Below are 20,334 nucleotides of genomic sequence, written 5' to 3' on the forward strand. Positions count from 1 at the left end.
CAGGATCATAATATTTGTTGAAGTTCCATGGTGGAGGAATTACCTTTGCCATGTTTTTTACACCTTGCAGGACTGTACAAAAGCATTTCCAACAGCACTCTGTTTGGGGGGTTCGTTGGAAGCTATTAAGCGGTTGTTACGTGGGCGTGGTAAGAGCTTGTTAGATTTACGTCTTTTTTTCTCTGTTGCTATTCTGGCACTTAGAATTGCTATTTTCCTGAATATTTACTGTGACAAAGGACAAAAGAAAACAGCAAGAAAAATAAGAAGAATGATGCGATCCCGCGGTTTGAAAACCCTGTTTGGGTCTGCTGTGGGTCCACCCAAGTACACAATAGCCAATGGTAGGAGGGTAATGGTAGAACTGTAAATATATCAAAGTCAAAAGGGGGAGTGGCAGGGCCGTAATTAACCAAATAAGAGAGGGTCACTTGATAGAATAAAGGCAAGGACACGGGAAATTACTATTTATCGAGTAGGGGTGCACTTGGAAGGAAAACAAAAATAAGGATAGCAAAGAATAAGAGGAAAAGGCAAGGGCAATAGCGGAAATAAGAGTAAGAATGTAATATATCATTTGGGGATTTTGTCTTCGATCTCTCGATCAAAACAAGGAGGCAGAAGACCAGAACCAGCAAAGGAAGATAATTCCTTCAGTTGTTATCGATTGAGCCTGAAATTTCAGACGTAGAATCGCAACTCCAGGTTCTATTGATTCCCTCAAGCAACTACCCGAAATAGAGACCAAGGAATCAAGGAGAATGACCAGAAACAGAACCTGGCGGTAGGAATGAACCTAGGTGGAGTTGCAGATTTGGTCCTCACAACTCTTCCCCCTCTCGGTCAAAACTTGACCCACGGGCTTTCAAGTGTATCTTTTTGGGTATTCTGCTTCTCAAAAAGGTTAGAAGTGTTATCATCCTCCCTGCAAAAAATTGTTTGTTACGATGGACGTTACTTTTCACGAGGATGAACCTTATTATCAGTCTTCCCTTCAGGGGGAGACTCTAGAAGAAGAGAATTCACCTCCTTTTGTCATTGATATTGTTCATCTTCAGGGGGAGCAAGGTCTTCAGGGAGAGCAAGCTGATGAGATTGATGTTGTAGCTAAACAAAAGGATCTCATCACCTACTCTAGACAGAAGAAAAAGACTATCCCAAACATACCATATTCGTCTACGCCTCCCAAGCAAGTTGTACCAATCCAAGCAACTGGTAATGAATCTCCTCTTGATCATGATGATCACCCCCATTGCTCTTAGAAAAGGAGTACAGGCTTGCACCAAACGCCCTATTTCCAACTTTATATCTTATGAGTCATTGTCCCCCTCCTACTGTGCCTTTGTTTGTTCTCTATCTTCTCTGTCTGTTCCAAAGGGTTGGAAGAAAGCCATCACAGACCCAAAATGGAAGAATGCCATGGTAGAGGAAATGCTTGCCTTGAAGAAAAACGACACTTGGGAGCTTGTGCCTTGTCCTATTGGAAAGAAGGCAGTTGGATGGAAGTGGGTATTCACATTTCACAATAAAGCAAATTGCAGATTGTGGAATTTCGTGAATACTGGCTTGATCAATGTGATCACAGCCCAGCCTTTATTTATAATATTGAAATCATATGACAAAAATATAACTAAGCAATGTGGGACTAAAACCCACATACAAGAATACCCCCATGGACAGATTTACCCTTGGACCCATATTACAATACTCCCCCTCAAGTTGGTGCATACATATCAAACATGCCCAACTTGCTAACAGTAAGAAAGAACAATTTTGTACTGATTCCTTTGGTAAGGATATCAACCAACTGTTCACTAGACTGAATGAATGGAATACAAATAATTCCTTGTTCCAGCTTCTCTTTGATGAAGTGTCGGTCAATCTCAACATGTTTGGTCCGATCATGTTGGACTGGGTTGTGAGCAATGCTGATCGCTGACTTGCTGTCATAGTAGAGTCGCATAGGAAGATCAACACTCATCCCCAAGTCTTGAAGAAGCCCCTTGAGCCAAAGGAGCTCACAAATACCCTGTGTCATAGCTCGAATTCAGCAGACTAGATCGAGCCACAACACTTTTTTTTGCTTCTCCAAGTAGTTAGATTACCTCCAACAAATGTGCAATAGCCAGATGTGGACTTCCTATCATCAGGACTGCCAGCCCAATCTGCATCAGTGTACGCCTCTATCCGGAGATGGCCGTGTGGAGAGAACAATACTCCTTTCCTCGGAGCTGACTTGAGGTAACAGAGAATTCTGTATGCTGCTTCCAAGTGAGAAGAGTGAGGATCATGCATGTATTGGCTGACAAGGCTTACAGCAAAGGTGATATCTGGCCGTGTATGTGAGAGTTAAATCAATCGACCCACTAACCTCTGATAACTTCCTTTGTCCACTGGCTCACCTTCCTTACTCTTCAAATGTGTATTGGGCTCCAGAGGGGTATCTACTGGTTTACACCCAAGCATCCTTGTTTCTTTCAATAAATCCAAGGTATATTTCCTTTGAGAGAGAGATATGCCCTTAGCTGAATAGGCAACCTCAATCCCTATGAAGTACCTCAATTTGCCCAAATCCTTGACTTCAAACTCCGTGCCCGAATAAGCTTTCAGCTTCTGAATCTCATGTGCATCATTGCCTGTAATTACTATGTCATCAACATAGACAATCAAAAGGGTAACTTGCTGTCCCACTCTCTTAACAAACAATATGTGGTCTGCATTACTTTGCTTATACCCATATGCGATCATAGCCTTGTGGAATCGGCCAAACCAAGCCCTTGGGGACTGCTTCAGACCATACAGGGCTTTCTTTAACTTGCACACTTTCCCTCGAGTCTCTAAGGAGGTAAAACCCGGGGGTACCTCCATGTAGACATCTTCTTCCAAGTCTCCATGTAGGAAGGCATTCTTCACATCGAGTTGTTGAAGTTCCCATCCTTGATTTACAGCACAAGAAATGATGACCCGTACAGTATTCATCTTTGTTACAGGAGCAAAAGTCTCTTGATAATCGATTCCTTGGGTTTGAGTGAACCCTTTGGCGACTAATCTCGCCTTGTATCTTTCCACAGAACCATCAGCCTTGTGCTTCGCAACAAAGACCCATTTACAACCAACAGGCCTCTTCCCATGTGGAGAACTTACCAAATCCCAGGTCTGATTTTTTGCAAGGGCAAACATTTCTTCATTCATTGCCTCCTTCCATTTTGGTTCGGCTATTGCTTCCTGCCAAGTGTTAGGTATAGAGACAGAGGACAAAGAGGATATGAAAGCATGAAAGGCAGGAGTTAGAGAGTTGTAGGACACAAAGTTTGAGATAGGATGCTGAGTGCAACTTCTTTTTTGTTTGCGAACAGCAATGGGTAAATCAAGACTAGGATCAAGAGGGGACTTACCCGAAGTATGACTGGGAGCAAGATTTGGAGTAGGAACAGATGCCGATTGCGTAGGTGGTGCAGCAGTGGTGGTTTCTTTCTCTTTGTACCGAGGACCATCTGTAGGAAAATCAGTTCCCCGAGTGTATTTCTGTTTCACAAGTCTCTCCCCTTGCACCTGTTGCTCAATCTGTCCCACTTCTTGTTCTGGACTTGTAACTCCATCCTCTAGTTCAATAGAAACATCTTCAATGGTTGGTATCTCAACATGTAAAGGAGCAATCAGCGGGACTTCTTCATTACTTTGAGTCGCCCCCTGCAGAGGTACCGGCGGTGGAAAGTAAGCCTCCGACTCCCGAAAGACAACATCCATAGTAACCAACACCTTTCTGGTAGGAGGATGGTAGCATTTATAACCCTTCTGAGTCAGTGAGTAACCAAGAAAAATGCACCGTAATCCTCTGGGATCAAGCTTACCATAGACGTGGTGATTTCGTGCAAACACAACACAGCCAAACATTTTTAGGGGCACCACAAAGGTGGATTTGCCAACCAACATCTCCAAGGGACAGCGGTCACCCAAGACACGAGATGGAAGTCGATTGATTAGGTAAGTAGCTGTAAGCACGGCATCACCCCAGAAACGAGGAGGGACAGACATGGTGAACATAAGGGAACGAGCTACCTCCAGTAGATGTCTATTCTTGCGTTCAGCCACCCCATTTTGAGCGGGAGTGTCAACACAAGAAGTCTGGTGTATGATCCTATGGCCATCCAAATAGGAACGGAAAGCACCATCCATATATTCCTTGCCATTATCTGAGCGAAGAATCTTCACCTTGGCATCGAATTGGGTTTGGACCATTTTGTGGAATAACATAAAACAATTGAACACGTCACTCTTGCTATGCATCAAATATACCCAAGTCGTCCGGCTAAAACAATCGATAAATGTGACAAACCATCTAAACCCAGAGGGAGAAACACAACGGGCAGGGCCCTAAACATCAGAATGAATTAAACCAAAAGGATTCAAACTTCTGTTGTCTGAAATAGGAAAAATACTCCGAGTTTGCTTTGCCAAAGTGCAATCATCACAAGAAAAGTTGTGTTTATTACATTGTTTTACCAGACTAGGAAATAAAGTATATAAAACCCCAATCGGGGGATGGCCCAAACGACGATGCCAATTATTTAACTCAAGCAATGCAGAATCAAAACTAGAAGATGTTGGCTGTGATGTCAATGCTGTCCAGGAAGTTTCAAGCATGTACATACCACCAACTACCTTACCACATGCAATCATACTGTCCGTTTCCAAATCCTGAAATAAATAATGAGTTGGAAAAAATATTACTTTGCAGTTCAAATCCTTAGACTACTAATGGACAGCAAGTTAGTAGTAAACTTAGGAACATGTAAAACAGAGGAAAGAGTGAGAGAGGAGGAGCACTGATCGGATCCCTTCCCAGAAATAGAAGAAAGAGACCCATCAGCAACCCGAACCTTTGACTGTCCTGAAAGAGGAGTATATGTGGTAAAAACAGAGGAAGAACCTGTCATATGGTCGGTTGCGCTTGAGTCAATAACCCAAGAGTCAGGCATGACCGAGGTGCAATTCCCACCAAAAGAAATACCTGTGGAAGAAGGTGCATTGGAAGGAGCAGGTAGAGACAAAAGCCGAAGCCGCCATGGAAGGAGATACAGATGCCGAAGAAGATGTGTCCAAGCGATTCATCATATCCCGCAGATTGTGCAACTCAGCCATCACAGAAGAAAGAGACTGGTCAGATAGATCTTCCATGGTAACCTGATTAGCACGAGAGGAACTAGGCCAATTGGAACCCCCCCTTCCACGCCCACGAGTATCCGCAGGACAACCATGAAGCTTCCAACATCGGTCCTTAGTGTGCCAGTCCTTCCCAGAATGATCGCATTTAATAGGCGGGTGATCACTAGATGGCCGATCAGTAGGAGCAGGACGAGAGGAATTTCCACGGGAAGATTGAGAACCAGAAACAAGGGCTGACCGTTCCTGAGTGACAGGATGAACCATGGCAGTGCGCCTCGTGTCCTCAGCCGAAAGTATGGCATAGGCCTGCTCCAAAGAGGGAAGAGGATCCCGATTTAAAATATTGGACCTGATATTATCAAATTCAATGTTGAGGCCGGCCAAAAAATAAAACAGCCGTAGACCATCCTCCCACTTCCTGAAGGCCGTCGCATCAACATCTGTGGTAGCCTTAAATGTGCCAAAAAAATCCAATTCCTGCCATAGTGTGCACATGGTATTGTAATATTGGGACAGAGACAACTCCAGCTACTTGATAGTATGGAGCTTCTGACGGAGTTCATAGCATTGGGCTGCATTCCCAACCTGAGAGTATGTGTCATGAGCCATCTTCCAAATTTTCGCCGCGGTGTCAAGGAGCAGATAACGACCAGCAATGGTCTGGTCCATGGAATTAACCAAATAGGACATCACCAAAAAATTGAAATTCATCCATCGATCTTGAGCCGATCCAGCCTTTGTAGGCCTGACCTTAGTGCCCGTGATATAACTAGAGAGCCCACGAGAACCAATAGCAAATAAACAGGAATGAGACCACAGAAGATAATTGCTGCCATTCAACTTTATGGGATTCACCGGAAAGGGAACAAAGTCCCGCTGGTTGGAATCGTCAGAACCAGTTGAAGCAGTCGTGATCTCAGACTCATCAGGCATGGTGGCTGGAGAAAAATAGGCAGAGACAAATCCCCCCAAAAAAAAATCAGAACACGTATAGGGGGAAAAACGAACCCCTGGTGGGAGTCAACTCACCACCAAGGGACGGAAAAAAAATCGAACAAGGTGGAGGCCCTCCTGAGGTGTGTAGAGGTGGCGGAAAAGGAGGGAGGGACCTGCAGAGGTGGCGGGAGAAAGGGAGAGGGCCGGTGGTGGCTGGCGGAGGCGGTGGAGGGTTGGCAGTGGGTGCTGGTGGCTGGCGGATGTGTGGAGGGGCTGGCGGTAGGTGGCGGAAGTGGTGGAGGGGCTGGCGGTGGGTGGTTTTAGGGCAGAATGGCGGAAAAGAAAAAGAAGAAGAGAGAAAAAAACGAAAAAATTTTACTTCCCATATCCCCGGAATATTTTTGGCTCTGATACCATGTGGAGTTCCGTGAATACTAGCTTGATCAATGTGATCACAGCCCAGCCTTTATTTATAATATTGAAATCATATGACAAAAAATATAACTAAGCAATGTGGGACTAAAACCCACATACAAGAATACCCCCATGTACAGATTTACCCTTGGACCCATATTACAACACAGATGAAACCATTGCTTGCTATAAGGCCAGACTGGTTGCCAAAGGATTCACTCAAACCTATGGCATTGATTACCAGGAAACATTTGCCCCAGTGGCAAAAAGGAACTCTGTTTGAGCCCTGTTGTCTTGTGCTGCAAACATGGGATGGGATCTTCAGCAGTTGGATGTGAAGAATGCCTTCCTCAATGGTGATCTAGAAGTAGAAGTCTACATGGACATTCCTCCTGGTTTTGAATCATCAGCTACAATAGGGAAAGTGTGCAGACTCCGGAAATCACTCTATGGATTGAAACAATCTCCCCGCGCCTAGTTTGACAGATTCTGAATTCTATGCTGAAATTTGGCTTCAAACAAAGTAATGCGGATCATACCATGTTTATCAAGCACAAAATAGGCAATGTCACTGCACATATTGGTTATGTGGATGATATTAGTGATTACTGGAGATGATGAGGAAGAAATCTCCCTTCTAAAGACCCAACTGGCAACTGAGTTCGAAACTAAAGACCTAGGGCACCTCAAGTACTTCTTGGGAATCGAAGTGGCTAGATCCAACAAAGGAATCTTCATTTCTCAAACGTATGTTCTAGACCTTCTTGAAGAAACTGGGATGCTTGGTTGCAAGCGTGCGAATTCTCCCATTGAAGTTAACCACCAACTCAGCAGCACTGGTGGTAACTATGTAGAAAAGGAGCGATATCAACGTCTCTTCAGACTTATATATTTATCCTCCACTAGGCCGGACATCACCTATGCCGTAGGAGTTGTCAGTCACTTCCTATATGATCCGAAGGCTGTACATCTTGAGGCAGTTTACAGAATTCTTTGGTATTTAAAGCCAGCTCCTGGAAAGGGTATTTTGTTCTCAAATAATGAGAATATGATGTTAGAATCCTTTACTGATGCTGACTTGGCTGGCTCTGTTGATGACTGAAGATCCACTTCAGGCTACTGTACATTCCTTGGAGGAAATTTGGTAACTTGGAGGAGCAAGAAACAATCCGTGGTTTCAAAGTCCAGTGCTGAGGTATAATATAAGGCAATGACACAAAGGCTTTGTGAGCTCATTTGGTTGAAGAAACTTCTCCAAGATTTGGGAATAGCACCAAAAGGGCCTATGAGACTCTACTGTGATAATAAAGCTGCAATCAATGTAGCTCATAACCCTGTTCAGTATGATAGGACAAAACATGTTGAGATTGGTCGGAACTTCATCAAGGAGAAGATTGAAGGTCTGATTTGCACTCCATTTGTTACAACTGAGAACCAACTGGCTGATGTTTTCACTAAAGGCTTAAAGTTCAAATCCTTCCATCCGATTGTCTCCAAGTTGGGCATGCGAGATGTCTATGCACCAACTTGAGGGGGAGTATTGAAGGATGATTTGTTAACTCGTGACCCGGACTCGGATACACTAAAGTGTCCAGATTCATTATGTGTTAGTGTTAACAAAACCGAAATAATGGAATTGCTTGAATGATCTATGTGATCAGCCAAGCCATATATTTATAATCTAAAAAAATACAACTGAGGGACAATAATGACCCTGCCATAGCCGACATAGCTAGGCAGTGCATAATAATAAAAATAAAACACCAAAACTGGTGTACATTATTCAATACTCCCCCCTCAAGTTGGAGCAAATATGTCTATCATGCCCAACTTGACTAGATTAGGATGAAATAATTTCCCAGACAATCCCTTGGTGAAGATATCAGCAAGTTGATCAGCAGATGTCACAAAGGGAACACAAATCAGTCCTGCTTCTAATTTCTCCTTGATGAAATGCCTATCTACCTCAACATGCTTGGTACGATCATGCTGTACTGGGTTATGTGCTATGCTGATTGCAGCCTTGTTGTTACAGTACAACATCATAGGAAGACGAATAGGAACACCAAGATCCTGTAGCAAACCTTTGAGCTAAAGTAACTCACAAATGCCTTGTGCCATAGCTCGGAATTCAGCTTCGGCACTAGAACAAGCAACTACATTTTGCTTCTTGCTACGCCAAGTGACAAGATTTTCACCTACAAAGGAACAATACCCAGAGATAGACTTGTGATCTGCAGAACTGGCCCAATCGGCATCAGTGTATGCCTCTATCCGTAGGTGACCATGTGTAGACAGAAGAATGCCTTTTCCAGGAGCTGACTTCAGATAGTGAAGAATACGAAGAACAACCTCCATATGAGAAGAGTAGGGATCATGCATAAACTGACTCAGTACTCACGGCGACAACAATATTAGGACAAGTATGTGAGAGATAAATCAGCTTCCCTACAAGCCTTTGGTACCGGCCTTTATCAACAGGCTCACCCCCTTTTTCCTTGAGACGAATAGTAGGGTCCATAGGAGTATCTGAAGGGTGACAACCTAACAACCAGGTTTCGGCCAATAAGTCTAGGACATACTTCCTTTGGGAGAGAAAAATGCCCTTAGAGGATCTGGCAACCTCAATCCCAAGAAAGTATCGTAGTTTTCCTAGATCTTTGATCTCAAATTCTTGTCCAAGGAAGGTCTTCAACCGGCTGATCTCATCACCATCATTGCCAGTAACCACTATGTCATCAACGTAGACTATAAGAACAGTGAGTTTTTCACCAACCCTCTTTATAACGAGTGTGTGATCAGCATTACTCTGCTTATAGCCCACAGAAATCATGGCCTTGTGGAACCGGCCAAACCATGCTCGAGGTGACTGCTTCAGCCCATATAGTGCATGCTTCAGTTTACACACTTTACCTTTGTTTTTGTCACAGGAGAACCCTGGTGGAATGTCCATATACACCTCCTCATCCAGTTCTCCATTTAGGAAAGCATTTTTCACATCTAGCTGCTGCAAATCCCATCTAAGGTTGACTGCATAGGATAATAACACACGAACAGTATTTAGCTTTGCAACAAGTGCAAAGGTTTCCTGGTATTCTGTTAACATTATTAGGAGTTATTTTTTCTTTAGTTCAAGCTGGATCTTCTTTCTTTGCTTATTTGTATAATCCAGCTTGAGGGGGAGTGTTGGAATATGTAATCCAGAATACCATGGGGGTATTCTGGTCTTTTTAGGGTAGTTTTATTCTTCTTATGTTATTAAGTGTAAGTGGGCTATGTGGGTTTTAGTCCCACATTGCCTAGTTTAGTCTCTTTGTAATTTCCCCTCTATTATAAATAGAGGAGCTTACCTATCAATGAAGATAACACATTATTTTCTCTCATTCTCTCTTTCTAACCCACGATTCTGCCAACATGGTATCAGAGCTGGTCTGATCTCGGTTAGAAAAAGAGAAAAAACCCTACTCCATCTCTCCAATCGACCTCTCCTTCTTCTCTCTCTCCTCTCTCTCTTGGCTTCTCTTCGTCTGGTTTTCTTCTTCTTCTCCTTGTAAGGGGGCAGCACTAATGAGGTAAAATCCCTGACCAATGATTTAGTTGCTGCCCTCCTCCATTCTATCTATTTTTTTCATTAAAATTCTGCTGGAACCATCTCTGCGATTTGGAGTTTCTCTCTTCTTTGGAGATCAGATCTCTATCACCATGGAAGGCTGATCTTTCATTATTGGAGCCTCCTATGCACCCTTTTCCAGCACCTTTCATTCCATTGTCCTCTTTCCTTTTTTTCTTTTTCTCCATCTTTCATTATCCATTCCAGCCACCATACCCTAATCGATCTCAACTTGTCAAGGTTTTTCAAAACCCTAACTCCAATCGATTTTGGTGTTTCCTTTTTCATATGCAGCTAATCTTTTGGGGGTGATTCCCTATTACTACAAGCCCTACTCGACCGAAGTTTGGACCCTTTCTGATGGCTGGATTTGTTTCTACAGCAAAAATTCCTTAACCTGCCAATTTGGTTACCTACCAAAAACCCTGACTTTCAGGTTTCAGTTTTTGCTAATTTTTGGAGGGCTGATTACTCCCACTACAAGGACCAGCCGATCTTAATATTGCACCTTTCCAAGCTTTTTTGAAGACCCCTATCCTAATCGATCTCTATATTTCAGGGTTTTCCAAAACCCTGATACAAATCGATTTTTGGGATAGGGATGTTTGCTGCTGCTGTAGTGCTTTGGAGGTGGTTCTAACATTAAAATAGACACTCTACTTCATCAATTCATGGCTTGAAGAAGGTCTATTTACTGCAATAGCTGCTGCCCTAATTTTCTGCAAATTTTTGGTGTCTCTCCCTCTTGAAGATCAAGTCTCATTCTAACTGGAGATTGGTTGTTCGCATTGTAGGTCCCATTCAAGCAGCACTAATTAGCATCTGTTGCAAGTCTACATCAGCAATTGAAGCCCCATTTCTCTATATCGATCTCAATTTCAAGGTTTTCTAAAACCCTTACTAAAATTGATTTTATGGTTAAGGCTGTCTTATCAAGCTAATTTTTTTGAGGGGAGTCTTATACATACCAGAGGAGTATTCAACCCAAATTTCAGCATCATTCATGGAGTTTTTTTGACAAAACTCAGGTTTCTTCCTTATGGTCAATTTCTACAACTATCAACCTCTATTTTTTTGGTTTCTATGTGGTTGGCTGCATCAATTACTATTGGATCTGTCGAGATATTTATCTTATACTTGCTGGTTCTATTGAGCTTTACTACATCACTTGCTGGTTCTATTGCTTGGCTTCTGTAAGCATGACTGGTTAACATGTTACTGTTGCCTTTATGAGGACTATTGTTGCCCTGCTCTTGAGACCGAGTATCCTACTATTGGAGATCGAAGTTCTTCCACATGATTGAAGGTCGAATCTACTACTCTGGAGATCAGTTTCTATTTGGGATTACAACAGTTTGTTCCATGGTTATTGGTTGCGACTTCAAATCTATTCAGTTGTGAAGCTTTTCTCCAGGTTTATATCCGGCTTACTCTGGGAGACTGATCCAAGCATTATCATTAATCTAATTCATATTTGATCCAAGTTTTCTAGAATGTTATTACTTTGATTCAGCCCAGATATCTTTATCAGTTCTGTTCAGCATCTGGGAGCTTATAGATTGGAGTTTTTTGGACACTGGTTCTTCCTTGTGTGAAAATGGGTCAAGTTTTGAAGATTGGAACCTTTGCTTTATTCCAAATCAGATCTGATCATTGGAGTTTGGTGTTCGATTCTGCTCTGCAGGAGTTTCCATCTCAGAAGTTTGTTTGATCGATTGAAGAAGGTTGGAGATTGATGTTTTGTGTTACTCCATGACTCTTTATCCCATTGCTTCTTCAATTACCCATATCTTATACCATACCTTTGGCATTTACCCATAACCACTTTGGAAGTTTATGGTATACTCTACTTTGCCATTCCTTCCTTTTCCATTACCCTTAGCACCTCTTGGAAAATTCTGGAATATTATGTTTTTGCCCTATCTCTTACATCATCTCTGTTATGTCCACGTGTACTACAAGTGAGGGGGGGATTATGTACAGTACACCTGCAGACATTGTAGAAGCAAAACTTGCAGGAACACTTGGTGCAAAACATAGAAGATCAGAGTTTTCACCATTGCCAATGGGTATCTACTTTGTTATTGGGTTGAGTTTGCCGTAAGGGGGAGATTGAAGTATTAAAGTATTGAAGATGCTTGGTTATTGCCTGCTTATATAAGGTTCTACAGTTGGGTTGATTTTTTCCGTTGCTTGATCTTTTCAGCTGCTTGATTCATCTGCTTGCTGCCCTAGTTGCTTGTCTTCAAGATTATCAGTCAGAGATTCATCACTGGACAGCTGTTAAAGATTGGTGAAAGTTTGCTGCTCAAGTCTGCCCAGGTTTTGAAGATCTATTTTTTTCAAGTTCTTGAAGGTTTATTTGGGAGCTGCATTCATCTGTCAAGCTGGATTCTGCAACAACTTGATTTTTTTCCTTTTTTTGTTTAAGTTGGGCATTAGTACCTTGTATGCGCCAACTTAAGGGGGAGTGTTAGCATTATTAGGAGTTATTTTTTCTTTAGTTCAAACTGGATCTTCTTTCTTTGCTTATTTGTATAATCCAGTTTGAGGGGGAGTGTTGGAATATGTAATCCAGAATACCATGGGGGTATTCTGGTCTTTTTGTGGTAGTTTTATTTTTCTTATGTTATTAAGTGTAAGTGGGCTATGTGGGTTTTAGTCCCACATCGCCTAGTTTAGTCTCTTTGTAATTTCCCCTCTATTATAAAGAGGGGCTTACCTATCAATGAAGATAACACATTATTTTCTCTCATTCTCTCTTTCTAACCCACGATTCTGCCAACATAATCAATGCCGTATGTCTGAGTGAACCCCTTTGCCACGAGTCATGCCTTATACCTATCCACAGTGCCATCCACCTTTTGTTTCACTACAAACACCCACTTACATCCAACAGTTCTCTTCCCAGGTGGAAGAACCACAAGCTCCCATGTGTTATTTTTCTTCAAGGCCTCCATTTCTTCCATCATTGCTGCCTTCCACTTTCCATCTGATAGAGCTTCCTGCCATAGGAATACGAACAGAAGAAAGAGAATAAACAAAAGTACGAAAGGGAGTCATAAGACACAACATGAGATATGGGATGCTGAGTGTAAGTCCTGACACCTTTGCGAAAAGCAATAGGTAAACCAGGAGAAGGAACATTACCAGGTGGAGAGGCAGGTTCTGGATCCAGGTTCGGCAATTGGATGGGTACTGAAGCAACAGTTGATTGAACCTGCTTATGCTTCCTTGCATAGGTCTGCACATTACTGTCATCAATCCTCCTCTGAAATTCACAAATAGTTTTCTGGATAGGAGTCTGGACTGGGGTAGTTTGCTCCCCCTGAATAGGGATGGTCTCCTCTTGTATAGGGACCTCTCCCCTTGACTCAGAGGGAGGACTAGGAGCAGGCCGAACAGGAACAGACTCATTGTAAATAGACTGGAGTGGAGGTGGAGAGTCTATGGTCAGCACATCTTCAGTAACACTCTCCCCCTGAAGAGGTGGGGACACATAATGGGAAACATTCTTATGAAAGACAACATCCATACTGACCAAGGTACGTCTGGATGGAGGATAATAACACTTGTACCCCTTCTGAGTAGCGGATTAACCTAAGAAAATGCAGCGGAGACTACGAGGTTCAAGTTTACCAGGGGATCTTGTATCCCTGGCATAACAGACGCAGCCAAACACCTTAGGGGGGACAACAATGGAAGAGGAGCCAAGTAAGAGCTCGACAGGGGGTTTGGAATGAAGAACCCGACTGTGCAGCCTATTAATTAAATAGGCTGCAGTAAGGACAGCATCTCCCCAATAAAAGGAAGGTACATTGCGAGCAAATAGAAGTGCTCTAGCCACCTCCAAGAGGTGGCGGTTTTTTCTCTCAGCCACACCATTTTGGGCTGGAGTGTCAACACAATTGGTCTGATGGAGAATCCCATGGGCAGCAAGGTATTGTTGGAACTGACCTTCCATATACTTTGTCCCATTGTCACTCCTTAAAATTTTAAGAGTGGCATTGAATTGGGTCTTAACCAACTTGTGAAAATGCTGAAAACAGGAAAAGACTTCATTTTTTGTGTGCATGAGGTAGATCCAAGTAAATCTAGAGTAACAATCAATAAAAGTGACATACCACCGATGACCAGAAAGAGAAACTTTTCTACTAGGACCCCACACATCAGTATGAACAACATGAAATAAGGAAGAAGACCTATTATTAGAAATTGGATAACTTGAACGTGTCTGTTTGGCCAAGACACAAGGCTCACAAAAAAAATCTTCCTTATTACATTCTTTGACTAATGCTGGAAATAAAGAGGATAATGTTCCTAAAGGGGGATGTCCTAGTCTAGAATGCCATTTGTGTAATTCAGAAGAGAAAGATGCCGGGTGACAGAGCTGAGAAGGTAATGCCTGGGTAGATGCAGGTTCGCCATTAAGCAGGTACAATCCGCCATGCACTTTACCTGATCCAATCGTCTTCCCCGAGTCCAATTCCTGAAAAACACAATGAGTAGGAAAAAAAGTCACTTTACAATTCAGAGATTTGGTAATACTGCTAATAGAAAGAAGATTAGTTGCAAACTTGGGAATATGCAACACAGAAGACAAGGTAAGAGAAGGGGAACATCCAATGGATCCTTTCCTTGAAATGGAGGAGAGGGATCCATCAGCAATTTTGACTTTATCTTTGCCAGAAGCAGAGAAATATGTATTGAAGAGGCTAGAAGAACCTGTCATGTGATCAGTGGCACTAGAGTCTATAATCTAAGGAGTGGAGACAACCGATGCGCAATGACCAGCAAAGGGAATACCTGTACGGGCAAAGAAGGAACCTGAATTGGCAGCAGATGTAGTAGAGGCAGCGGAAGTGTGTAACAAACGCCGTAGAGCTTGGAATTCTTCCTGGGAGAAACCAACGTTAGTAGTGGGGCTTGGAGCTACTCTTTCAATGTGACTGGCTTTGTTTTTAGGCTTAGCACGACCACGTTTGGCCTCAAAATCAGTAGGCTTCCCATGTAATTTCCAACACTGGGCCTTAGTGTGATACGGTTTGTGGCAAAGATCACACTTCACAGGCTCTTTGGCTGTAGCAGCAGCAGCAATACTGTCAGAAGAAGGAATCTGGGTGGAGCCAGTAGCCTGTAAGGCTGATCTCTCAACTTTAGGAGTAACCATCATAGCAGCCCGACGTGTCTCTTCACTGTGAACATAAGAAAAAGTCTCCTCCAAAGTGGGGAAAGGAACCCGACCTAGAACTTGCACACGAATAGGATCATAATCATCATTAAGGCTAGCCAAAAATAGACCCGAAACTGGTCCACATAAGAGTGATAGGCAGTAATGTCGGCAGTAGTAGTGGGCTGAAAACGAGCATAGTAATCCAATTGCTGCCATAAACACTTGAGGGCAGCATAGTATTTAGTGACAGACAACTCCTTCTGAGTAGTGTTTTGGAGTGTCTTCCTAATCTCATAAACCTAAGCACCACTATCTGACCGACCATAGGTTCCCTTGACAGCAGTCCATATCTGTGTAGCAGTGTCAAGGAGGAGATACTGACTAGAGAGGTCAGTGTGCATAGAATTCAGAACAAAGGACATCACCATAGCATCATTGGCAGCCCATTTAGTACGAGCAGCACCTTCCTCAGTGGGCTGTTTGGTGGTGCCAGTAAGAGGGCCAGTAAGTCCCCTACCAGCCACGGTCAAGGAGACAGATCTGGCCCATATTAAATAGTTCGTACCATCAAGCTTAATGGCAGCAGCGTATGGAAGAAAGTCAATCCTAGTCTGACCATCGCTATCAGAAGTAGCCGTGGTAACATCAGAGTCCGGCATAATGATGACAAATATAAGGCAGAAATACCAGAAGAAGAAGCTGAATATGGGGTATGAAAACCCTCTTGGCAGCAGCAACACAAACAACCCTAACCCCGAAAATCGATAAAGTGCAGGGTTTTGAAAAAAACCCTGAAAGAGGTGATCAATTAGGGTTAGGGGTCTTCAAAAAATTCTGAAAAGGGCTGAGAATATTGTCGAGTGCTCTTTGTGGTTGGAGAAACACACCCTCCAAAAATTAGCAAGATCCGAAACCTAAAACCCCAAAATCGGTAAAAGTCAGGGTTTTGAAAAACCCTGAAATAGTGATCGATTGAGGGAAGATGGCTTCAATGGTGGATGTAGGGCTGCAGTAGGTGCTGTCCAATGTTGCGAGAGAGGAACCTTCAAAGGTGAACAATCAAACTCCAGGAATAAGTAGATCTGATCTTCAAGATGAGGGCTTCCAAATAATAGTAGAAGAGAACAGGGCAGCAGGTATCACAGATGAAAACCAAACTTGTATATCATTAATTGAGGTATGTAGAGGGCAGCAGCTAGATCATCTGATCACCTCATCAGTGCTGCCCTTAAGCAAAGAGAAAAAACAGAAAAAAAGAAGAAGAAGAAGCAAGGAGAAGGAGAAAAACGATGGAGGGGAAGGAGGGGGGAATGTTTTGTAACCTAGATCAGAGAAATTGGCTCTGATGCCATGTTAACAAAACCGAAATAATGGAATTGCTTGAATGATATATGTGATCAGCCAAGCCATATATTTATAATCTAAAAAAATACAACTTAGGGACAATAATGACCCTGCCATAGCCGACATAGCTAGGCAGTACATAATAATAAAAATAAAACACCAAAATGACCAGAATACCCCCACGGTATTCTGGTGTACATTATTCAACAGTTAGGGACTGGGGTCTCATCCATGGTACTAAATCTCATTTCGTTTCGGTGTTTCGGTCTGACTGAAATTTCCGAGATACCGAAATTTCGTCGAAATATGGTATTTTTCTGTGGGTGTAAAATGCCAAAAATGACTGAGATTTCTGAAAATTTTGAAACGAGATGTGACTGAAATTACCGAGATTTCCGAAACGAAATGATCGAAATTTCCAAAATTTCCGAAATATTCAAAATATTGCATTTTTTCATGTCGGACTTGCATTTCGTTTCGGACAGGTCGAGATACTCGAAATATTCAATATCTCGACCGAAATTTCGCGAGTTTTAGTACTATGGTCTCATCATCGAAAGCTAGCCGTTAAGGAGAGGGTGCCCAAGTACCTATTAGCTCACCCACATCCCCTTTCATATCCGATGTGGGACTATTCTTTTTAACTTATGCGTGGATATCCCAACAATCTCCCCCTCCACGTGGAGCCTGAGATCCCGATCTCCCCCTCCACGCGGGAGTTGACGTGGAGCCTGAGATCAAACCCCGAGAACCCTCGGCCAAACGGGAATTTCCACGCCCCGGCTCTGATACCACTTGTTGGGGATTTGGGTCTCATCCTCAAAATCTAGCCGTTAAGGAGAGGGTGCCCAAGTACCTATTAACCCACCCACATCCCCTTTCATATCTGATGTGGGACTATTCTTTTTGCCTTATGCATGGATATTCCAACATTATGCACATGTGATTCTGCTAGGATTTTATTTCCATTACTGTAATGGTCTCTAGTTATACATAAAGTGGTGACTTCTATCTTCTTGACAAGCCAAATCATTCTCTCTTTTCTCTCTTCTTCTCAACTAAGCCTAAGTACACAATGGAGTATGAAAGATGTGAGAATTGAGGGGCATTAACATTTTGTTAACCAAGCAATGATTACCACCCTTCAGTTAGAAGTTTCAGCTCTTTGAAGCAGGTGGATCTAAACAACTATCTTGGTTGGAATGATGTCTACCATTTCTTTGTTAGGTGGTATTGAAAAGCTCATTATGATGGATTCATCGCATGACATGATCAAATTGTGTAAAGATTCTGCACAAGATGCATCTAATAGCAATATTGAAACATCCTTTGTGGTTGGTGATGAGGAGTTCTTGCCCATAAAAGAAAGGTATGCCTACTCAGCAATCTGTAACAAATTATGTATTGAAAAGGGGTGGATTTGTCAGTAATTTTTTTTTCTCATTTCAGTTTTATAGATAATGTAATGGGAAGGAACCTTAATTTTTTATTACCTACTAAATATTTTTCTTCATGAAGCTCACTAGATCTGATTATCAGTTGTTTGGGACTACATTGGACAAATGATCTTCCAGGAGCAATGATTCAAGTAAGTGCTCCTCTCCCCTATAAGTCCATATGACCACTATTTTTATTTGTATATAGCTGGATAGATGAGTTCTTTTGTGGAACTGTTTTAGTAGTTAATGCTGACATTTTTTATTCAATTTTGGCAGAGTAGACTGGCGTTGAAACCTGATGGCCTATTTTTAGCAGCTATTCTTGGTGGAGAGACATTAAAGTTGTTTAATTCCATTCTTTGGGACAATAGTGGATTTTTAGTACATTCAGTAAATAACCATTTTTCCTTTGTCTTTTTTACTGGGAATTGGTCCCTAGGGAGCTAAGAATAGCATGCACTTTAGCACAGATGGAGCGTGAAGGTGGCATCAGTCCAAGAATATCTCCTCTGGCTCAAGTATGTAATCTGCTGCAGAATTCCCCTTAGGGATTATCAGAATCCGACATCTAATTCCATAGTCTCATTTCAAATTATTTTGGTATTCGTTCTTCAAGTAAGACATAGACATGTTTGTAGTGCATATATGTTCATAAGCATATGAATAGTTGAATTCACATAGATAGGAAAGTCCAGGTTATATAATGGATTTTTTCTTTTTGGAATGAAAAAAAAGGTATGGCAATGCGTTTGTCGGGAGTTAAACCCATGTCTATTACTTGGAAGGCAATTATCCTAACCATTGGGAATAATGGATTCAAATGCAATCATTTATGTAACATGTCTTCGTGCAAAGCACATTAATAACTTATCAAAGGTGCCGGAGCTAGAGTGCGATTATGGGACAATAGATGGTATGGAGAGGATCCGTTTAGTTCACGATTTCCAAGGCTGTATGCATTAGTAAGAGAGAAAGGAAGAATGAAATGGGACGGTATATCTTTAAATGATGGAGAAGTTTAAGGGTATTTTGGCTTTAGGGGGACTTTGAGGGAGGGGGAGATGGAGGACATTTTAAATCTTCCTGATCTTCATCAGATTTATATTGATGATGTCCGTGATGTTATTGTGTTTGGGGCTACATCCAGTGGTATTTTTGATAATAACAAAAATTTCTTTCCATGCTATCATTCTATCTCCTATGGGGAAGGCACCTTGAGGGATGGGGAGATGGAAGACATTTTAGGCCTTTTCCTATACCCACTTTTCCGTACAAATTGATTTGGAAATCCTTAACCCCACCAAATATAAGTTCTTATCATGGGAAATCTATTTTGAAAAAGTTAATGCATGTGATATGTTACAAAGAAGAAGAGCTAGTAGGTCTCTTTTACCCCAAAATTGTCAATTATGCAAGAAGGATGGGGACTTGTTTATTCATTATGACTTTGTTAGGGAACTAAGGATTCATTTCCTGGGTCTCTTTGGGGTCTGCTACATGGATCCTTGCCCTCCAATGGGCTCTATCCGAGGTCATACTTGGTACAAGACCTAGGCAATGCAAGTCCTTCCTCACAACTTCACCTATGGTCATTTTAGGCCTTCCCCTAGTTCTTTTAACCCCTTCAATTGGGATCATATCACTCTTCCTTACTGGGGCTCCCTAGGCCTCCGTTGAACATGACCATACCACGTCAAACGGCTCTCTCGGAGCTTGTCATTGATCGGGGCAACTCCTAGGTCAGCTCTAATCCGATCATTTCTTATTTTATCCTTCCTAGTTTTTCCACACATCCATCTTAACATCCTCATTTTTGCTACACATAGCTTCTCAATATGACACTTCTTAACTGCCTAACATTCTGCCCCATACCCATCATAGCCGGTCATACAACAATCCTATAGAACTTTCCTTTAAGCTTTAAAGGCATGGTTTAAAGTACCAGTACATATCGTACCGCATCAGCCGATACGTATCGGTATCGGTCGGTACCGATACGGTACATACCGATACGTCTCTTTTTAAAAAAATGGACTGTCGTGAATTGTACCGGCCGATATGGGCCGATACGATACCATCGATACGTCCAGTAAAGGGTTTTGTGAGTGGTTTAATACGTATCGATACGGCTCGATACATACCAATACGTACCGATACCATCGATACATTCCATAAAAAAGGCATTTTCACTAACAGACACGATACAACTCCTATTCTAACGGAAAAATGAATGAAAACTCTCAACCAAAAGT

At 42.2% G+C, this 20,334-nt stretch overlaps 1 protein-coding gene across 2 annotated transcripts in view; it reads left to right on the forward strand.

Moving 5' to 3' along the window:
• The window catches only part of LOC122669403 (putative methyltransferase At1g22800, mitochondrial), a 42,027-nt gene that overhangs the window by 11,089 nt on the left and 10,604 nt on the right, over positions 1-20,334 (forward strand). The window contains exons 3-7 of one of the 2 annotated variants that reach the window (XM_043866166.1): positions 71-149; positions 17,871-18,012; positions 18,162-18,231; positions 18,359-18,423; positions 18,522-18,600. In XM_043866166.1, coding sequence (XP_043722101.1) covers positions 71-149; positions 17,871-18,012; positions 18,162-18,231; positions 18,359-18,423; positions 18,522-18,600 — 435 coding nt within the window. The remainder of the gene's footprint in view (positions 1-70; positions 150-17,870; positions 18,013-18,161; positions 18,232-18,358; positions 18,424-18,521; positions 18,601-20,334) is intronic. The other variant, XM_043866167.1, reaches the window with a different exon arrangement.

The sequence above is a fragment of the Telopea speciosissima genome, chromosome 7, assembly GCF_018873765.1.
Source record: "Telopea speciosissima isolate NSW1024214 ecotype Mountain lineage chromosome 7, Tspe_v1, whole genome shotgun sequence".
NCBI lineage: Eukaryota > Viridiplantae > Streptophyta > Magnoliopsida > Proteales > Proteaceae > Telopea > Telopea speciosissima.